Below are 19,870 nucleotides of genomic sequence, written 5' to 3'. Positions count from 1 at the left end.
CTCATCCAATACTACAATAATTTAATGAATGCCTATTTTACTACTCTTTTAAAGTTTAAACCAATTAATAAAAATGTTTAAGGAACAGTAAAAAAAAAAATTAACTGTTTACATATCTAGTATGGAATACTTATTATTTCGTAAAAATAACCACTTAAGAAATTTAGTTTTATTGGCTATTTGTAAATTTGACAAATTGACTAATTAAATAAAATTATTATAAGTATATATTCTACATAAAATATATTTTCTATTATTAATAGAACTGGAATCTATGCAAAACATGCAGTTAAATGAAAAGTCAAAAACATCTATGTCCTCATTGTCCAGTGAGTAACCACTATACATATTCCGCACTACATGTCCCATGGTGCACTGCTTTGTTTTTACGTGCCAGAAGTAACTTTCAAGGCACGCAAATGCAGCAGTGTCTCGTGATGGGGGCGGTTTAGCGTCAGTCTTTCCCGTCTGGAGTCTGACGCACTCCGCCAGCCAATAAGCTCATGTAGCACTTCGGCGCCCGAACCCGCTGTGGAGGCAGGATTTCTTCAAATAAAGATGGCAGATGTTGTCGAAGGAGACGGCACTCGCTCCGCTGCCCCGTCCACGCTTCACTCGGCGGCTCGCAACGGCTCCGGTATGAGCTCGGGGACGTGCGCCGGCGGCCTCGTCGCGACCACGGTCACCTCCGGGCCTCGGCTGGTCCGCATTGTCAAGTCGGACTCGGGCTACGGCTTCAATGTCCGCGGGCAAGTGAGCGAAGGAGGGCAGTTGAGGAGCATCAACGGCGAACTTTACGCCCCGCTGCAGCACGTCAGCGCCGTGTTACCGGGCGGCGCGGCAGATCGAGCTGGAATCTCAAAGGGCGACCGTATTCTTGAAGTGTAAGTTTATATGTAAATAATCTGTGGACTTCATCGAGACGCGCGTGAGGAGCGCGAGCAACCGCTTAACCGCTTTGCCCACCTCAACCGTCGTCCCTTATTAGACAGAAAGGGGCCTAATTTGGTCTTAAACACCAGAGGCGAGAGGCAACAGTGTTTCTGAGTCACTTAAAGGCTTCCTATAAGAGAAATTACGCCGTACAACTGCAAACCTGGCTAATAAGTGGTTGATATATATTGGAGTAGCTGAAAGTTAGCCAGCCATGTCACTGCAGTACAACATATTCTGCTGTTAAGTCGCGAAATATACTGTATATTCAAAATACATAACATTTATATGGCATACAAAAATGTGATGGTGCTTCACTGTAAACATATCTGTCCACTTGGTTACAGTTTATGTGAAGGATTTCATATTCTAAACACACAGCAGCATCAATCATCCCATATAGTTGTTTAACAAATATTATTTTTAGAAGCTGATTTTATAGACTAATTTAATAGACACCTAATTGCAGTCAGTCACAGAATTTTTCTTTGTTTTCACAAATGCCAGTCCCTCATCATTCATGATGTCATCATTCACTGACCCTTTTTCCAAACATGTATGACTTTTTTTTCATAGACCAGAATGACAGCTTCACTTTCATTTATTGTATGGAAAAAGATTAATTGAAAGTGAATGGAGGCTGTCACATTCAGGCTAGTCTCTTTTATTACGTTCCTCCGAAGATAGTATGTCATACGGGTTTGGAAAAACATGAGGGTGAGTAAACGATGACATGCTTTTCATTTATGGCTAAACTATCCCTTTAACGTCTCTTTGCACACAGTGTCTGTGCCTGTCATATGCATCGGTGTATGTGTCTGCGTGAATGGCTGCTTCATTTCCACCGGATAAAGGAGGTTTGTGTTTGGACGTGTTTGTCTTCATTGCAGATTCAGGTCACATACAGCACCGTGAACAGACAAGCTCTCTCATTCCTTCTCATCTTGACTGCGCACTGTTCTGAGCAATACTGGGTCAAAATAGAAATGTCTCAATGGACAATTGGGCAAACAATAGCTTTTATTCGCAGACTCCTCAGTGATCGGCACATCCTTTTTATAACCGTGGTGATCTCAAACATTTGCAGCATGATTATGTAACTGCAGACTTGTTGTCTGTGGACTACATTATCGGATGTTAGGAGGAATGTCTGGGTTATATTTTGTTGCGATTTATTATTTGTTGATGTTACTGTGTCTCAAATCTGCACTGGAGCGGTTCCGGTTTTGCATGTTAATATTCACAGGGCACCTCATTGATGCTGGCATAGGTTGCTATGGTGACAAGTGGTTTCCGTGGCGTTGAAGGTGACAGAGCTCAGCATCAGCATCAGTCAGTGTAAACTCAGGACAGAAAGGCAGACAAAACATTGCTCATCCATCTTATAATCTCCAACTCTTTTGTATTGTGGATGTACTGTTTGCGAATGTTTTAGTATAGCACATAAAAACGTTCTATGTGCACACTTTTTGCAAAGCACCCTCAGATACATGCACCTCAAATTGATAGGACTAGGTAAAAGAATACTTTTTTTTTTTTTTTTTTTAAATTTGAACAATCCCGATATCTATTTGTAAACTCCAAAGAGCATACTTTTAAACTATGCTTGTTTTTAGTGGCTGCATAAAACTTATTTGTACAGTACTGCCCGTTCTGCAGATGTCTCTTCGTTCCACTGAAATAATTCACTTAACTGCATAGTGTGGGCCTTATTTCATTAATAGTTTTTTGAATTCACATTTGCATTCTTTATTTAATGGGATGCAAATAAAAAAGACTGTAATAATCATCTTGAAATAATCACAAGAAATTATTTGCATATTTTATTATTCACAAACAAATGAATCTGAGCCAGTTCTTTTTAATGAATCCAAAGTGAAATAACGCAGCCAATATGGCTTGATTCTTGAAACGAATGACTCTTATGAGACAGTTCTTTCAATGAATATTTCAAAAGGACAAGTTATTCGTTATAATATTTTGGCCTGTGTAATTTACAGCATTAAAGTATGGTCATATTTGCAAAAAAGGTCTGTTGTCAATAGCGTAGCGGTGTATGAAGCATAACTTACACAGACTTCATTTTCAAACCAAGCAGCTTTCTGTTGGTCATCATGGTGAATTTACGTGACCAACTTGAACCCATTGTAAAGTCTGCGTGGAGAAATTATTTGCGTTCACTTGAAATTGCAGATCCCATGGATTCCTATTGAAACGACTATTTCGTCTGCGAAGATTCGCTGAACAATGGGAAATGTGACTGCACCTTTAGCAGAGAGAGAAAAAACCTCAAATATACCGACTGAATCAGAATCGATTCAAGAACTTGTCAATCAGAATTGAATCTGGAAACCTGTATCAATACCCAGACCTTCAAATTGCTTAATTTTCTGTGCTCCCTGGTTGCTGTGTATATAATATATATAATATATTAGACTGCAGCAAAGCTGGCCATATCACCCTGTAGCCCAAGACTGGTTTCCCGCAGGGCTAAGCCTGGTTAGTATCTGGATGGGAGACCTCCTGGGAAAACTAGGTTGCTGCTGGATGAGGTGTTAGTGAGGCCAGCAGGGATGACGGGGGACACAATACTGTCAAAAAGCACCGTTCTTTCGGATGAGACGTTAAACCAAGGTCCTGACTCTCTGTGGTCATTAAAAATCCCAGGATGTCCTTCGAAAAGAGTAGGGGTGTAACCCTGACATCCTGGCCAAATGTGCCCATTGTCCTCTGTCAATCATGGCCTCCTAATCATCCCCATATACCGATTGTCTCCTCTCCACCAATAAGCTGGTGTGTGATGGGCGTTCTGGTGCAATATGGCTGCCGTCGCATCATCCAGGTAGATGCTGCACATTAGTGGTGGTTGAGGAGATTCCCCCTTCCCTATGTGAAGTGCTTAGAGTGCCCAGAAAAGCACTATATAAATGTAACACATTATTATTATTATTATTATTATTTTTGGCCAGAGTTGAGAATCCCTGTTATAGAGTGATAAAAAGAGGGAGATGCTGTGAGGACAAACTGTAGGTTGGAGCCACGGTTGGGCAACACAAAACTATGATTCACTGGCGTGATATTTACCAGTCTTTTATGTACACTAAGGATGAGGAGTGAGCGCTCAGTGGAGCTCTTTGAGTGGCTGACTTCGAGCGTATTTGAGTGTCTACGAGAAACAGATGAGTGAGAGAGTATGTCAGTGAACTGCTGATTGCTGTTGAGTAACTCTTAAGTACTTTGTTGTAGTGATTTTACTGCATTGTTTTTGCTGAAACCCTTCAGCTCACTTTGGATCACATGTTCGCTTTGGGGTATCAGGGTTTGTTTTCTGTCCTGAATGATGTCTGAAACCTGCATTACAGTCAGACCGACAGCTTCCACGCTTCAACCACATACAATAGAGATTTTGAGGTCAAACTCAGGTTATCAGGGCACAAGATCTGACACTTTGAGTAAGTGAGACCTGCTCAGTCATCTCTTGAGAACTCCGTTTTAATCAAACCTGACTTTTAGCAGAGCTGAAATCTATGGATTTTTTTTCCTACTAATCAGTTGGGCCAGTAGTTCATATTTCTATTTGACATGCCAACATTTTCTCTGGCCACAAAGGAAGGATTAGTTTTATTTGTACATATGCATTTTTATATTTGAGACAAAATGAAATATTTTCATTCTCCTAGAATATTCTTTTATTTAGAATATTGGGAAATAGTATTACAATTTAAAATAACTATTCTATTCAAATATGTTTTAAAATGTCATTTATTTCTGTGATGGCAAAGCTGAATTTTCAGCATCGTTACTCCAGTCTTCAGTGTGACATGATCCTTCAGAAATCATACTAATGTGCTGATTTACTAATTTTGTTCTCAAGAAACATTTCTTATTATCTATGTTGAAAACAGTTGTGCTGCTAAATATTTTTGTGGAAACATTTTTTCAGGATTCTTTGAATAGAAGAACAAATAGACATTTTTTGTAACTATGTAAATGTCTTAAATGGTTAGTTCACCCTAAAATGAAAATTGTCATTAATTACTCACCCACCTGTAAGACCTTTGTTCATCTTCAGAACACAAATTAAGATATTTTTGATGAAATCCGATGGCTCCGTGAGGCCTCAACTGAGAGCAAAGCCGCTGAATGAAGGTCTTTCGGGTGTAGAATGACATGAGGGTGAGTAATTAATGACATAATTTTCATTTTTGGGTGTACTAACCCTTTAACTGTTACTTTCGATCAATTAAATGCATCCTTGCTGAATAAAATTAATTAATCTTACTGGCCCCAACTTTTGAACAATAATACATTTTTTACAAAACTAAAACTTGGAACAAACTGGATATTATACAGTTGTAATGTAATTCTATATTTATAAATACACTTGCTGAAAAATGGCATAGAATGTAAATTTTTGTTAGTATTTTTTAACACTTCCTTACTTTTTTTTTTTTTTTTTTTTTTTTTTTAAATGGGGGGAAAAAAACGTCTACATTAACCAGCTAGATTGATGCTAAGTGAAATGTTTGGTTTTCTTGCTGGCAAGGCATAAAATGGCTGTACAGGATCAAATAAAATCTTCAGTGGCATCACAGCACTGGTTTGAAAGGGCAAGTAACAGTTTCGTCAACTGAACCGAAACTCTCCCACATTCTTATTGTTGAGTCCTGAAAAGATTAGACCATAAAGAAGGAGCTCCAGAAACTCCACCTAAGTAGTAATTCAGGATTAAGAGATATCTGATCTGACCTTAACCCTCTAAAAAGTCCTGGTAAGGCAAGTATTATAGCATTAACCATTGAATGTCACATTGGTATAAAGTACTGACTGAGAGTCGAGGCTTAATTCTGTAACCAGATCCTTCTCTCTTCTTTTCAATCTGCAGAAATGGTGTGAATGTGGAAGGGGCCACTCATAAGCAGGTGGTAGATCTCATCCGAGCAGGAGAGAAAGAGTTGGTCTTGGCTGTCCTGTCGGTTCCTCAGCCAGAGACGGACAGCCTTGATCCTGGGGACGATGGTTCTTCGCAGTCCTGCTATGACTACAGTGACAAGCAGGCCGTGCCCATCTCTGTGCCTACCTACAAACATGTGGAGCAGAATGGGGAGAAGTTTGTTGTGAGTGTTTTATCCGCTGTGCCTGCTTACGCCTCTTGTTCAGTCTGATATTTTTTTTCCATGATGATTTCAGGATCATTTTAAAAGGATTGTGTGTGTGTGTATGTGTCAGGTCTACAACGTGTACATGGCAGGCAGGCAGTTGTGCTCGAAGCGCTATCGAGAGTTTGCCATCTTGCATCAGAATCTGAAGAGGGAATTTGCTAACTTTGCATTTCCCAAGCTGCCAGGGAAATGGCCTTTCTCCTTGTCTGAGCAGCAGCTAGACGCTCGCAGACGGGGACTGGAGGAATATTTGGAGAAAGGTAAGAGGGGACGACACAGGAATGAGATGAAAATCTAGAAAATAACTGTTTACAGATGTTTCCAACATTCTCTGTCTATTTTTTTGTTGTTGTTGTTGTTGTTGTTCCCTCTTCATCTCACCAGTATGTTCTGTTCGGGTAATCGGCGAGAGCGACATCATGCAGGAGTTTTTATCAGAGTCTGATGAGGTAAGGCATTGTGTATATTGGGGCTGTCAAGGTATCAGATCACAGAAATTGTATTATTGCAATAGAGTTTGTAACTATAACTGTATAAAAACTTACAAAAAGAACTTACTGTTAATCGTAACTTCCTGCAGACTGGGGTATGTCTCATGCCTTTCCATCTGATATTTATCCAAAGTCTTTGCCCTTAGGGTCATCTGAAGTAGGAAGGATAGCTTAGAGGTGGTTTGGTGTGGTTACACTCATTGGGTGATTGAAAACAGAAATGGGAAGTATCTGTGTACCATGGGGAATGTCTGGTGCAATTCATCCTCAGTAATCACATGACCACTCTGTCTGGACATGCACAGTTTGTCCTCTGGGGTAGGGAGGACAGGCCTGATTTTAAGCATCTTATGATGATAAAAAGGTTCCATGCCCTGTTTTATTCTATTCCATTTATTCCCTATTTGTGCCATTTCATACCCAACAGACTACCGGGCATAGAGCACTGCAGTGATGTGTTTTTATAGGCCAACCCAGAAGTTAGCATCACCCTGGTTCCCTCAACAAAAATTCAATAGGATTTTTCCATTGGCTTTTGGATTAGTGTCACCATCAAAAACAACACATTTATGATTCTTACACATTTTGTTTATCATGATAATCTTCATAAATGAACACAACTTTTATGAATTTTAAAGCTTAAATACAATCGGCAGAAGTAAAAGCTAAATGTTGGTTATAATCGAACTACACTGTGGTCGCATGATTTCAACGTCACCATCATTAAGCTTCTGACAACTCTTCCAGTCTTTATTTAAAAAACATTTTCCCTGGATGTTTCATTTAGAATAGTTTGCAAGGCTTGTCTTTTTCCCTCAACTAGTTCAGCACAAATCCCGCCCTGCAGCCAGTTTCATTGGGAAGGGATAGAGTTTAGTATTTGTTGTAGCATTGTGCAGGCATCAGCACTGATTGACACAACCAATGAAATCTTTCGGCTGCAGCTGCGGGGTGGAGTTTGTCCTGAATTGGTTTGGGGGGAAAATAATTTTCCTGTTCAGCGTTATTTAGTCCCTGACACCCTCTGTAGTCCCATTTAGCCACATGTTGGTACCTGGAGAGGCTTTTTCAAGACAAATAAAAGCTTTAAATTAAATCACAAGTGGGTATTACAGATTTATTTTATGTTGTAGAATAAAATGTGAAGGCATCTTGAGCTTGTCTTTAACCACAGACCTTATTTCAGGCATTTAAAAAAAACCTGTTGACTTGGGGACGATGGAACTGGAAGTGCTAAAATGCTGACTTGTTTCCGTGTTTTGGCCTACAAAAATACATCATCCCTGCAGCACTCTATTGGACTACAATTCATGTATACAGTTAATCACACAACATCTGGTCTCTGCTTTGTGCAGATACTTCGAAAGACAGCTAAATGAGTAACTGGACAAAGAAAAGGAGACTGTAGCAAAGACTATAGAATAACACAAGACGTCACTCGTATTGTTTTGAATGGGATTCAATATGGCGGAATAAGTTCCGCCTTCTAAATAAGAGCCAATCGCTGACTGGTAAAGTCATCGCCTCACTGCAGCAGCCGTTAGAAGCACCGGTTGTTATGACAACGGGCGGTGCACATATGCATGCGCCGAACACGTCTTTCCCATGGTCTTTCCGCGCTCATGGGCAAAGGAGTTTCTCTGAAAGGCTCGCGCGAGACTGAACGGAACGCGGGAAATGAAGTATACCCGGGCCTTAACCGCTCTAAATTGTAATGGACTGGAGCTCACGTTCACATCGGGAACACGGGAGCACCGCGATGCGACCGCAAAAGGCACTTTCACTTTCACGATCAAAGTGCACGCCACTGATAAGCATTGTAAATGCACTATTACAGTATACACATACCAATGAAACGCACAGATCTCCTGTGCGTCCTCCACTGGATGAGGCAATATCACTTTCGTTTCTATTTCAGATATCTCTTTTATAGATGCCATCAATGCTTTTGCCTTTCAAGATGTAATTACCGAAATCAAAACAGTCCATAAACTATAAATCCTCACGAAAACTTTAGTCAAGCCAGCTCGCGCGTCAACCTGAGAGATCAGCCTCCTAAAGTGTCAAATTTCTCGGTTTCTGAATGGACGGTTTGGCTTGATTGACTAACGTTCGGGCCTGATTTATATACCATCGACCTGTCCTAAAACGTTAGCACGCTTTGATCGATGGTTTGGAGATCGCATGTTTCTCCGTTCGAGAGCGCATTTCCTGTTCACATCCGCGACAAAACAGTTGATTATTTACGAACGGAAGCTCACAGAAACGTGAGAATGGTCTCATTTGAAAGAAAATATCCTAAACTAAAAGATTATATAGTGTGACTAAATGAAGCAGCTCTTATCAAAAGTGCGGGGGTCGACTTCTATCTTTTCAAAACTGCGGGGGTCCTGACCCCCCTGTCCCCCGTGCCAATGGCGCCCCTGAATGTAATCGTAAGGTTGGCGAACAGTTTTGGAGAATTTGATGTTTCCCCATTCAAAGAGATAGGGCATGATGCCCAGGATGCCCGAGAGGCGTTTCAAAGATGGCCGCCGAGTGAAATGACTTGTCTTAAAGGGACTTTGACTGTAGCCCTGCAAAAACCTACTTTAGCTTGATTATAACCAAAGTCCCTTTAAGACAAGTCATTTCACTCAAATTCAAATCAAATTCTCCAAAACTGTTCGCCAACCTTATGATTAAATTTCATATTTGAAATCACCAATGAAATTTAACAACAACCGGCTCATAAATTTAGTTTCTAAACCCTCGAATCATGACAAAAAAACCTGTATTTTTCAGGCTGGATGAAGCTCATGCGCAGACCTAAATGCGCGTCTCTTCGGAGGCCTGCGTCTGACTGTTTCTATAGAAACCGGTGATTCTAACGGCCGCTGCAGTGACGCGAAGACTTTACCAGTCGGCGATTGGCTCTTATTTTGAAGGCGGGACTTATTCCGCCATATTGCGCGTTACACTTTCTCCCATTCAAAACAATACGAGTGACACGTCTTGTGTTATTCTATAGTCTTTGTTATAACTGTGTATAAGAGAAAGATGGTGCACACAGCTTTGCAATCACACTTGACTCAGAAATTCGATCATGGACAATGGCCACCGATCAAAAAAGACCCATCAATGACAAAGTGTGATAGATAAGTTAGCATAGAAAACATGCCTGTTAACACATGTTCTGACTGTCAAAGGGGACAAACTGATAGAGAGACTAGAGACTATTCAACTCAATTCAGTTCAACTGTTACTTTTGTTTTCATATTGAATGCAGTTTATTTATGGTATTACAGTAATGTATGTCACTTCAATATGATGAAATGGGGAAACCCGAAGATCAGTCAATTATAAAGTGGTCCTTAAAGCAGTGGTTCTCAACCAGGGGACCTTAGCATACTTCCAAAGGGGCCACAAGATGGCTTAAAAGTATTTCAAATTAAGAAGAAATCCAGACGTCAGCTGAAATTATATTTTTATTTTAATTCATTGCCTTAACAGCTGCCATTTTTTAAAGAAAGAATATATAATAATGAAATGTATATGTATATATATATATTTTTTTTTTAATATATGTAATTAGGATACCACATTTACCATATTATGCAAATAAAGAGAGAGAAATTGAAGTATGAAATAAGAAAATAAAATTTCAAGGAAAAAAGTTATTCTCCTAAAAGTTATTAGGATCAAGGCAGTCTTCCTGGGGCATAAAAATGCCTGTATGTCTTTCCAAAACAGATGGATCTGGTCTTATATCTGTTTAAAGGTGCCCTAGAATTAAAAATTGAATTTATATTGGCATAGTTAAATAACAAGAGTTCAGTACATGGAAAAGACATATGCTGAGTTTCAAACTCCATTGTTTCCTCCTTCTTATATAAATCTCATTTGTTTAAAAGACCTCCGGAAAACAGGCGAATCTCAACATAACACCAACTGTTACGTAACAGTCGGGGTGTACGCCCCCAATATTTGCATATGCCAGCCCATGTTCCCAACATTATGAAAGGCATTACACAAGGGCAGAACGTCTGGATGTGCACAGCTGAATAATCAGACTAGGTAAGCAAGCAAGGAAAACAGCAAAAAATGGCAGATGGAGCAATAATAACTGACATGATCCATGATAACATGATATTTTTAGTGATATTTGTAAACTGTCTTTCTAAATGTTTCGTAAGCATGTTGCTAATGAACTGTTAAATGTGGTTAAAGTTACCATCGTTTCTTACTGTATTCACGGAGATAAGAGTCGTCGTTATTTTCATTATTAAACACTTGCAGTCTGTATAATTCATAAACACAACTTCATTCTTTATAAATCTCTCCAACAGTGTAGTGTTAGCCACAGAGCATAGCCTCAAACTCATTCAATATCAAATGTAAACATCAAAATAAATACAATACTCACATAATCCGATGCATACATTCAGTATGCATGACGAACACTTTGTAAAGATCCATTTTGAGGGTTATATTAGCGGTGTAAACTTTGTTTATGCACTGTTTAAGGCAAGCGCGAGCTCTGGGGGCGGAGAGCGCGCGATTTAAAGGGGCCACAACCTGAAATCGTCTCGTTTCTAATTATACCCCAAATTAGGCAGTTAAAAAAATGAATTTAAAAAAATCTATGGGGTATTTTGAGCTGAAACTTCACAGACACATTTAGGGGACACCTTAGACTTATATTACATCTTTTAAAAAAAAGTTCTAGGGCACTTTTAATTTGTTGACGATCTTCATGTATTTATTCAGTATGAAAAAGCAGCATTTAAAAATGTGGCAGTCCTGTTGTTATTTGTGAACCCATTTGCATGTTCTATTGCTCTGCTGTGAGTGTGAGTCTGTACCTTGTCAGGGTGTTTCTCAGGCACACAATGGACAAGCAGTACTGTATTTTTAGGTCCCCCTCTCATTTCTCCTAGAACTATAATGGTGTTTCTGATGTGGAGCTAAGGATAGCAATGCCAGACAAAACTACAGTTACTGTCCGGGTGCGAAAGAATTGCACAACAGACCAGGTCTACCAGGTACTGTATTTAATTCATGTGACAATATAGCAAACGTATCAGTTTCCATATCCACACATTTCATTCATTCTCCCTGTCTCTCTTTTTTCAGGCGGTAGTAACAAAGATTGGGATGGACAGCATTACTGCAAGTTATTTTGCTCTGTTTGAAGTCATTAACCACTCTTTTGGTAAGAGCTCCTCTTCATCATTTCTTCTGTATGACAGTGTTATATACCTGTGGTTAGTAATACTAGTAACTAGGGGTGTAATAGTTCAGATTTTTTAAATTTTGGTCAGTAAAAATATTTGAAAACCATGATCAGCTGGTTCCAAAGAGCACAATTTTACAGGTGTTAAGCCATATGTGGCAGCAAAATGGACTACTCTGTGAAATTGCGGACAAACATTTAGGTCAGTGTTAACATGTATTGCAATTTAAACAAAACAGATATGAACATGTCACACAGATCATTGACAAAATAGTGAACACCATGAATGGCGAGAGATGTATTTAATACTAACTCAAATCATTATTGTCTGATTAGTTTTCCCTGTGTAGGTAAAGTGTAGGTTTGATGATAAAGCTCCCCTATTATACTATTTAAAGGGTCCTAATTTTGTTTTGGAGGTCTCGTATAATAGATTTACATGCATTAAAGGTAAAAAAACACTTTAATTTTTTCATCAAATACATTACACATTACATGATTTCTCAAAAACTCTGAAAACAATTAGTTTGAAGATTTAGTCTCGCTAAACCCCTCCTTTCCACAAAGCTCTCTGATTGGCCAGATGGCTCAGTCTGTTGGGATTGGTCGACCGCTTACAGCGCGTGTCAGAAATGAAACGCCTATTACCATATTTAAATTTAAGCTCAGGAGGCTTCCTCAGTGCTTGATACACAGTGATACGAACAGTAACAATGGCGTCTGGTTTTTTAGTATCAATTCCAGTGCAAGTCCTCATCCTTTGAAAGTGCATGCAAAGTGGATTCACAGAGCTCAAAACTGCATCTTCTCAACATGAACAACACTAACCAAACTCTTCAAGGCCTCAGCAACAACTACAGTGTTTGAGGGCGGGTCAAAGTAGATGTGGGCAGCCAATGAATACCACAGGCTGGTATTATGCAAATTTATGTTGTGACATAGGTATGTAACAGAATTAATGACGATTCGTTTTTGCAGTTCAGAATAGATTCTTTCTTTTAGGAGACAAGTTGTTTTTCTGATGCACTTTGATCTTTAAAACTTTGCAGACCTTTTACATTTACTAACAGCTACATTACACACTGGATGAAAGGTAATATTAAATAGAGCATAAAGGGGGCACTTTAGGTAAAGCAAATCACAAAAAAAGGAAGCTTTTATGAATCAAAATAATTAAGCATTTTGTTTGCTCTCCTCAGGTTATATAAAGTGTACTTTAATTCATTGTTAAACAGATTCGTTGTTTCTTTTTTTCTCTCTAAATGTAAACCAATTCACTGATGCAGAATTACCATAATTACTCATTACTCAATTATGCAATACAAACATACATCGTACTGTATGTGGCAGATCTTTTTTTTTATAAGAACCATTTCACCCCTAGTAGAACTGTTTCTGTTATCATTTCTTATAATGAATTTGGTATGTTCAAGTTTTGTAGTTTTTCATATAATTTTCATGTAACTAGGATTTTTATAGACCAGTTAAAATTCATTATAATATTTACAGATTCATTGTTACATCTGAAATTGGTTGTCTTTCTAAAGCTGTATTATATGCTTTTCATATCTCATTAATCATGAGACCACACAATGCATTACAAGGCATAATTAATGCATTAAAAATACTGCATTATAATGCATTATACATAAAGGCTTTAAGTAAAGTGTTACTTGTATTACTTATGTTACTTTAATCCTTTATCAATTACCTTTTTATTCTGAAGCAGAAACAGACTTTGTTTTATAGGGTTTTTAAAATAATTACACATACACACTTTCATTGTCTTGTCTGCGCTCTGTTAGCTCATGGCTCTTGAGTTATACAAGTCTCTTTGTTTACTAATCTTCTTATCCAGTCACTTAATGAAGGCAAAATGTGCTCGGCCAGTATGTGTGAGTTTGTGATTCATGTTAAAATAACTTCACAGCCCCATCCACATTTTAAGATTTGATGTGTCACAAAATTGCTGTACTTGTATCTTTAATTGCTCCCAAAATATCCAAGCAGTTAGTTAGTGTTTATAGGAGAGTTTGTGGGTGCTGTGTATTTGGTGTTTCATAGAGCAGCTTTGAACATGTTTCACCAGGATGTCTCAACTCATGTGTTTAAGTAGCAGGGTCTTGTGTTCACATCAAGCTCAATGTTTATGGATTAGTTTTATATACATTTCATCTAAATTTATAATATTCATGATATAATGTTAAGTAATATATAATAATAAATGAAGTACATAATAAAGTCCTTTCAACTTTATTAAATACTCTTGAATCTCCATCTTTCACACTTTCTCCCTATCCCGGTTTCTTACTGCTTATCTATGCCTATATTTCTGTCTCTCTCGATCTCTCAGCACGCAAGCTGGCCCCTAATGAGTTTCCACATAAGCTGTATGTGCAGAACTACACATCTGCCATCCCAGGCACCTGCCTCACGCTCCGCAAGTGGCTCTTTACCACAGAGGAAGAGATTCTGCTCAATGACAACGAGCTGGCTATCAACTATTGCTTCCATCAGGTCTGTGTGTTTGTTTTCAAGAAAATGTGTGTTTGTCGCAATGTGTTTTCAGTCTGTGCTAGTGTTTACTTGTGTCCTCTCTCTCAGGCTTTGGATGATGTGAAAAAGGGATTCATCAAAGTAGGAGAAAAATCCTACCAGCTCCAAAAGCTCACTGAACAGAGGAAAATGACCATGGTCAGTCACCAAACAATGCAAATTCACAGTTATTGGAATTAGTGGAGGTCTGTGGGTTAAAGGGATAATTGATCCAAAAAATGAAAACTGTCATCATTTACTCACCATCGTGTCATTCCAAACAGGAGTGCTGTTATGTTTTCTGTGGAAGGCAAAAAGAAAGTTTTGAATCTTGGTATCCTTTTAAATTTCGAATTATCCAGCTCTCAAATCAAATATTGCACATGGTGAAGGTTAAATCTCATGACGTTTAAACATTTGAGAGTGAATGTTAACTTAAATTATGGTCTGTTTATCACACATCTATCGTAAGGATTCAGAAGACTTTTAATGCCAAACACAGGTCATGTGGACTATTTTTCTGTTTCCATAGAAAAAATAACAGCGTACAGTTTGGAACGACATTAAAAGTATATGACTGAATTTCCTTTTAAAGTAGCTTGAAGAAAAAAAGGATGCACAATATAAAGGTTAACAGCACATATTCTATTTTTGTAAGATTAGATTATTTTTTTAAAAATAGAATGTTATTGATTATTGTCATTTTGTCTATTATTACTATTAAATTATATTTGCCATCATCTAACACTCACTTTAAGTTAATCTTTAATAGCTGTAATCATTTAATAACACTGTTAAAGGTGCTAAAGACGTTCTTTTTGTCGACTGAGTTTTTTAAATGAGCGCATGAGTAAGAACAACCCCCCTCCTTCACAGCTCATTTAGAGGGAACGCCTCCCAAAACTCGTGCACGAGTATCGGAACACGAGTGTTTAGCACCGGCATTTGCTGTGTTATTAAGCCGGGCACACATTTAACGACTAGCTAAAACATTCTGACTATGCTCAACATACAGCAATTGTTTCCTGCTCCTGAAGCAGATTTATATACTTTCACATGGAATTTGAACACCGACTGTAATCGCAGACTGAAAGCAACTGGCTCTGACTGGACGCGTTTGAGCGCGATCAGTCATAAGTATCAATTTACATTCATAATCGGCCTTACAATCGTTAAGTGTGTGCCGTGGATTCATTATGTCGGACTCACCGCATGTAACTCATAATCTGCAGTTGTTACTCCTGTCTCCTGACAAAAACATTGCATGCGGCGCCTGTGGAGTGTGGAAAGTTACTGGAGCGCGCAGCCGCGCGTCTCTCACATGGATTGTCATGGCAGTGATTGACAAGCCAGAGGGCCAATCCGCGCACGTCTCTCACAAGGAACGTCACGGCAGTGATTGACAAGCCAGAGGGCCAATCGTTTACGTGATGATCGTGTAAACGATTGGCTGATGTTTTTAAGGCCCTACCTCGTGCACAGATGATGTATATTAATATTATTACTTTCAGTGCACCTAATAAATAGTCTTTTATCAGTTAGTAAAGACAGTTTCAAGTAATATTGCAAAAATGTATAAAACAAAACATCCTCTTTAGCACCTTTAAATGTAAGATTTGCAAATCTATAATTTTTCATACATTGCATTGTTATAAAGACATTTAAAATGCTACTAAATATTTCTAAACATTTATAATTCAAATAAATGTTGTTCTTTTAAAAAATATTAAGCAGCACAACTGTTTCAAACATTGACAATAATAAAAACTTTTAATATCAGTGCATCCCTAATTGAAAATCCCTAATCTTAATGTTCCTGTACCTTCTTCCTCTGTAGTATTTAAGTATTCTGAGGACATGTGAGGGCTATAATGAGATCACTTTCCCGCACTGCTCCTGTGACTCACGTAGGAAAGGTCACGTCGTCACGGCGATAAGCATCCGCCACTTTAAACTCCATGCGTGCACAGAGGATGGCACTCTAGAGGTGAATGTGTTTGCTTTGAAGGAGTGAAAAGTTGCTTACTTGGTGTAATGATTATAGTAAATGTTGTTGATAGCACTCAGTAACTTACTTTTATAAGTTCAGATGACAATTTTATATTGCTTAATGATTTTCCCTTTGTGTCGTTGCAGAATCAGGTGATAGCGTTCGAATGGTCCGAGATGCAGAGATGGGACACGGATGAAGAGGGAATGGCTTTCTGTTTTGAGTACGCACGAGGGGAGAAAAAACCTCGCTGGGTCAAAATCTTCACTCCTTATGTGAGTCTCGTACATACATGTGATCTTGCAACCTGGATTTATTCTTGTGCACTAAAGATGCCTTCTTTTTTCTAGTTCAACTACATGCACGAGTGCTTTGAGAGAGTCTTCTGTGAGCTCAAATGGAGAAAAGAGGTGGGTACTTAAGTTCTAAATCAGTGTTTGCTTGCCTTTCGCTCTGTTATTATAAGATTGATATATTTTTTCAGGTTGAAGAGGAGGCCACGGACAAGGACAATAAAAACTGCAGTAAAGATGGTATGTGCGGTAAGGTAAGGCTTTGCCTGCCTCCCATATTGAATTGTGGACTTTAAAGGGTTAGTTCACCCAAAAATGAAATTTCTGTCATTAATGACTTCCCCTCATGTCGTTCCACACCCGTAAGACCTTCGTTCATCTTAGGAACACAAATTAAGATATTTTTGATGAAATCCAAGAGGTTTTTTTATGCCCCATAGAAAGCAACGTAATTACCATCATTCAAGGTCCAGAAAAGTAGTTAAAAGACATTGTTTAAATAATCAATCAACGTGACTACAGTGGTTCAACCTTAATGTTATGAAGCGACAAGAATACTTTTTGTGCGCAAAAACAAAACAAAAATAATGACTTTATTCAACAAATTTGTCTCTCCCCGGTCAGTCTCCTACGCAGTTTACGTGACTATTTTAACAACGTCTTTACTACTTTTCTGGACCTTAATTGACGTTAATTATGTTGCTTTAATAAAAAATATCTTAATTTCTGTTCTGAAGATGAACGAAGGTCTCACGGGTTTGGAACGACATGAGGGTGAGTAATTAATGACAGAATTCTCATTTTTGGGTGAATTAACCCTTTAATGTCCATCCATAATGTGTGCTCTTCTGAATCCTGTCTATCTTTGACAGAATATCTTCCAGCTGTTGAGACACAGAAGGGATGGAGGCACATGAATGAAGAGATCATCTCCTCTTGAATTCTCAAATACATGCACACATACACTAAAAGCCACATACAGAGACATTTCAAACCAGTCCCATATGCTTACTTGTACTCCACCACTGATACACACATACTGAAGTACGAAGATATGAAACAGGAAATGACACAACTACAGTGCAATGATGAAAATAAGAAACTACAAGAGACTTTTAAAGACTTACGCCATCATTTCATTTCATTGGACTGGACAGAATTATGTTGGACGTACTGGAGTTGACCGCCAGCTCAGGACAGGAGAGACGACACTGAAAGGCTGCTCCAGGAGACGGACGTGGTCATTGACATGGCACCAGCATTGTGACTAATTCATGTCATGTGACTGGTCACAAGACGAGGTCTTCAGACGCAGACAACTGAGAGACTGAACTGTGCTTCTGGGGCGTGCGTCAAATTAAAGGCGTGGAAACTAATGCATCATGATGACACTAACACATGCACCTGTGAGGGCAGAGATGCTCTCTCAGAATGTATCAATTTAAAGGTACACTATGTAACTTGTTTGGCACTCTAGCGGTTAAAAAACAAAACCGCATGCGTCTTGCGGAAGAACATTGTGGCCGGAGCTACTTCTCTCTGTTTATGTCTATAATGAGTCACACAGGTATTGGGCTACTAATAGTCCGAATATACGCTTATTATAGGCGTACCGTAGTGATTCAGAATAAGACAAAAACACAGTTTGGAGGATGGATTTTGCTCATTATATAAATTTTGTACATTTTCAAAAGAAAACAAGTTACATAGTGCTCCTTTAAAAAAAAAAGAAAAAAAAAAAGGAATATAAAATAGAAACATTACTTCCACTTGGACAATCAGAGTGAGAGAGGGAAAGAGAAAAAGCTTTTCAAGCGAGTAGAAACGAGGGCAAGAGAGACAGATCAATACTTTCCATGCTTTTCCACATTAATTTGTCTCTTACCTCACTATTGCCACAGTGTTGGTAGTAGGTTTGTACAGATTTTCAGCCCTTTAGCTGAACTGAGGTTTTTAATTTAATTTTTTTTTGTGCTCTCATTTGTCTTTTATTCTCCAAAGCAGTATTTGATTGCATTGGCCATCGCCAGGCCCAGATGGAATTTCTGTGCAGATTTTAATGGGATTTTCTCCTGGTAAAAATGTGTTAAACAGGTCAATGATGTGACACTCCTTTTAAATCTGTTATTTATTCAAAATATGTTTAAAAATGCGATTCATATGTACATAACCTTTTTTTTTTTGGTTCAGGATTTAAAATGTCATGTGATATGACTCCCTCCGAAACATAATGATAATTCATAATGATGGTAAAAACAATACTTTTTTTTTTTTTTTTCTTGAAAATGTCATAAATCAGTGGTTCTCAACCTTTTTGACAATATTCAGAAGCCCCATGTATTTTTTTTCTTCTGAGATGTTTTGCTGTAATTACAAAGCCCATATTTTGATATTAATTTTTTTGGACAAAACTGGGAGTGTCCGCATGTTAGTTAACCATATATATATATATATATATATATATATATATATATATATATATATATATATATATATATATATATATATATATATATATATATATATATATATATATATATATATATATATAAAAATACATTTTCATGGACACTCTTGCATGTCGTTGACCTAAACACAGCTGAAAGTGCTTTTTGTAGCTAATTTATGATTAAGTTAGGCAAAATATTTATCAAGTGAACACTTAAGGGCTGGGGAATATGAATTATAAGTGTTGTAAATCTGCAGAGAGTCTGTGTGGGTCTGGCCATCGATCTTGAACACCTGCCCACTAATCATCTGTAACAGTTCTGTGTGTGTGTGGGTGTTCTCTCTGCTCATGTATAACTTCAGCTGTATTAACAGTGTTATAAATGTGAAGCACTGAATTGGCTGCTTGGTTGTGGATGCCATGCCTTCATCCAGCAGTAGGTGGCTCTGACCGCACAGGAAGCCGTCTGCATCAAACCATGTCTGAGTGTGTGAGCGTTTGATTGTTTCTTCTTTTCTCCACCCCCTCCCCCCGCCACCCCCTCACCCCATTTTACTTATTGTAGCGCAGGCGCATACAAATCTGTCACTTCAGACCAGTCAGGACATGTTTTGCACTTTTTAAATGACGTATGTATGTGTGATTTGTGTTAAAAGACTGACAGCATGCCATTTCTGTCCTGCATTGTTCCATTAGTTTCATCACATTCATTGACTTTAAAGGAATATTCCTGGTTCAATACAATGCCACAATGTTAATTACCACAAAAAGTAATTTTAAAAAATCTGGGTTACAGTGAAGC

The 19,870-nt window shown here is 38.3% G+C and overlaps 1 protein-coding gene across 3 annotated transcripts; it reads left to right on the top strand.

Moving 5' to 3' along the window:
• Positions 1–461: 461 nt before the first annotated feature.
• On the top strand, positions 462–19,120 carry snx27b (sorting nexin 27b). 3 transcript variants are annotated; one of them, XM_067409417.1, is made up of 13 exons: positions 462–884; positions 5,819–6,050; positions 6,163–6,355; positions 6,480–6,544; positions 11,506–11,610; positions 11,702–11,780; positions 14,155–14,318; positions 14,406–14,495; positions 16,174–16,323; positions 16,473–16,601; positions 16,677–16,736; positions 16,811–16,873; positions 17,492–19,120. In XM_067409417.1, exons 1-13 carry the CDS (start codon positions 559–561, stop codon positions 17,534–17,536), a joined length of 1,701 nt encoding a protein of 566 aa, XP_067265518.1. In that variant the 5' UTR covers positions 462–558; the 3' UTR covers positions 17,537–19,120. The 3 variants fall into 3 exon arrangements, with proteins under 3 accessions (XP_067265518.1, XP_067265508.1, XP_067265527.1); XM_067409407.1 differs by having other exon boundaries at positions 16,811–16,859; positions 17,492–19,119; XM_067409426.1 differs by lacking the exon at positions 16,174–16,323 and having other exon boundaries at positions 16,811–16,859.
• Positions 19,121–19,870: the final 750 nt, after the last annotated feature.

Source organism: Chanodichthys erythropterus, chromosome 2 (genome assembly GCF_024489055.1).
Source record: "Chanodichthys erythropterus isolate Z2021 chromosome 2, ASM2448905v1, whole genome shotgun sequence".
Classification (NCBI taxonomy): Eukaryota; Metazoa; Chordata; class Actinopteri; order Cypriniformes; family Xenocyprididae; genus Chanodichthys; species Chanodichthys erythropterus.
The sequence above is the reverse complement of the archived record's forward strand: the minus strand, read 5'-3'. Positions and strand labels throughout refer to the sequence as shown.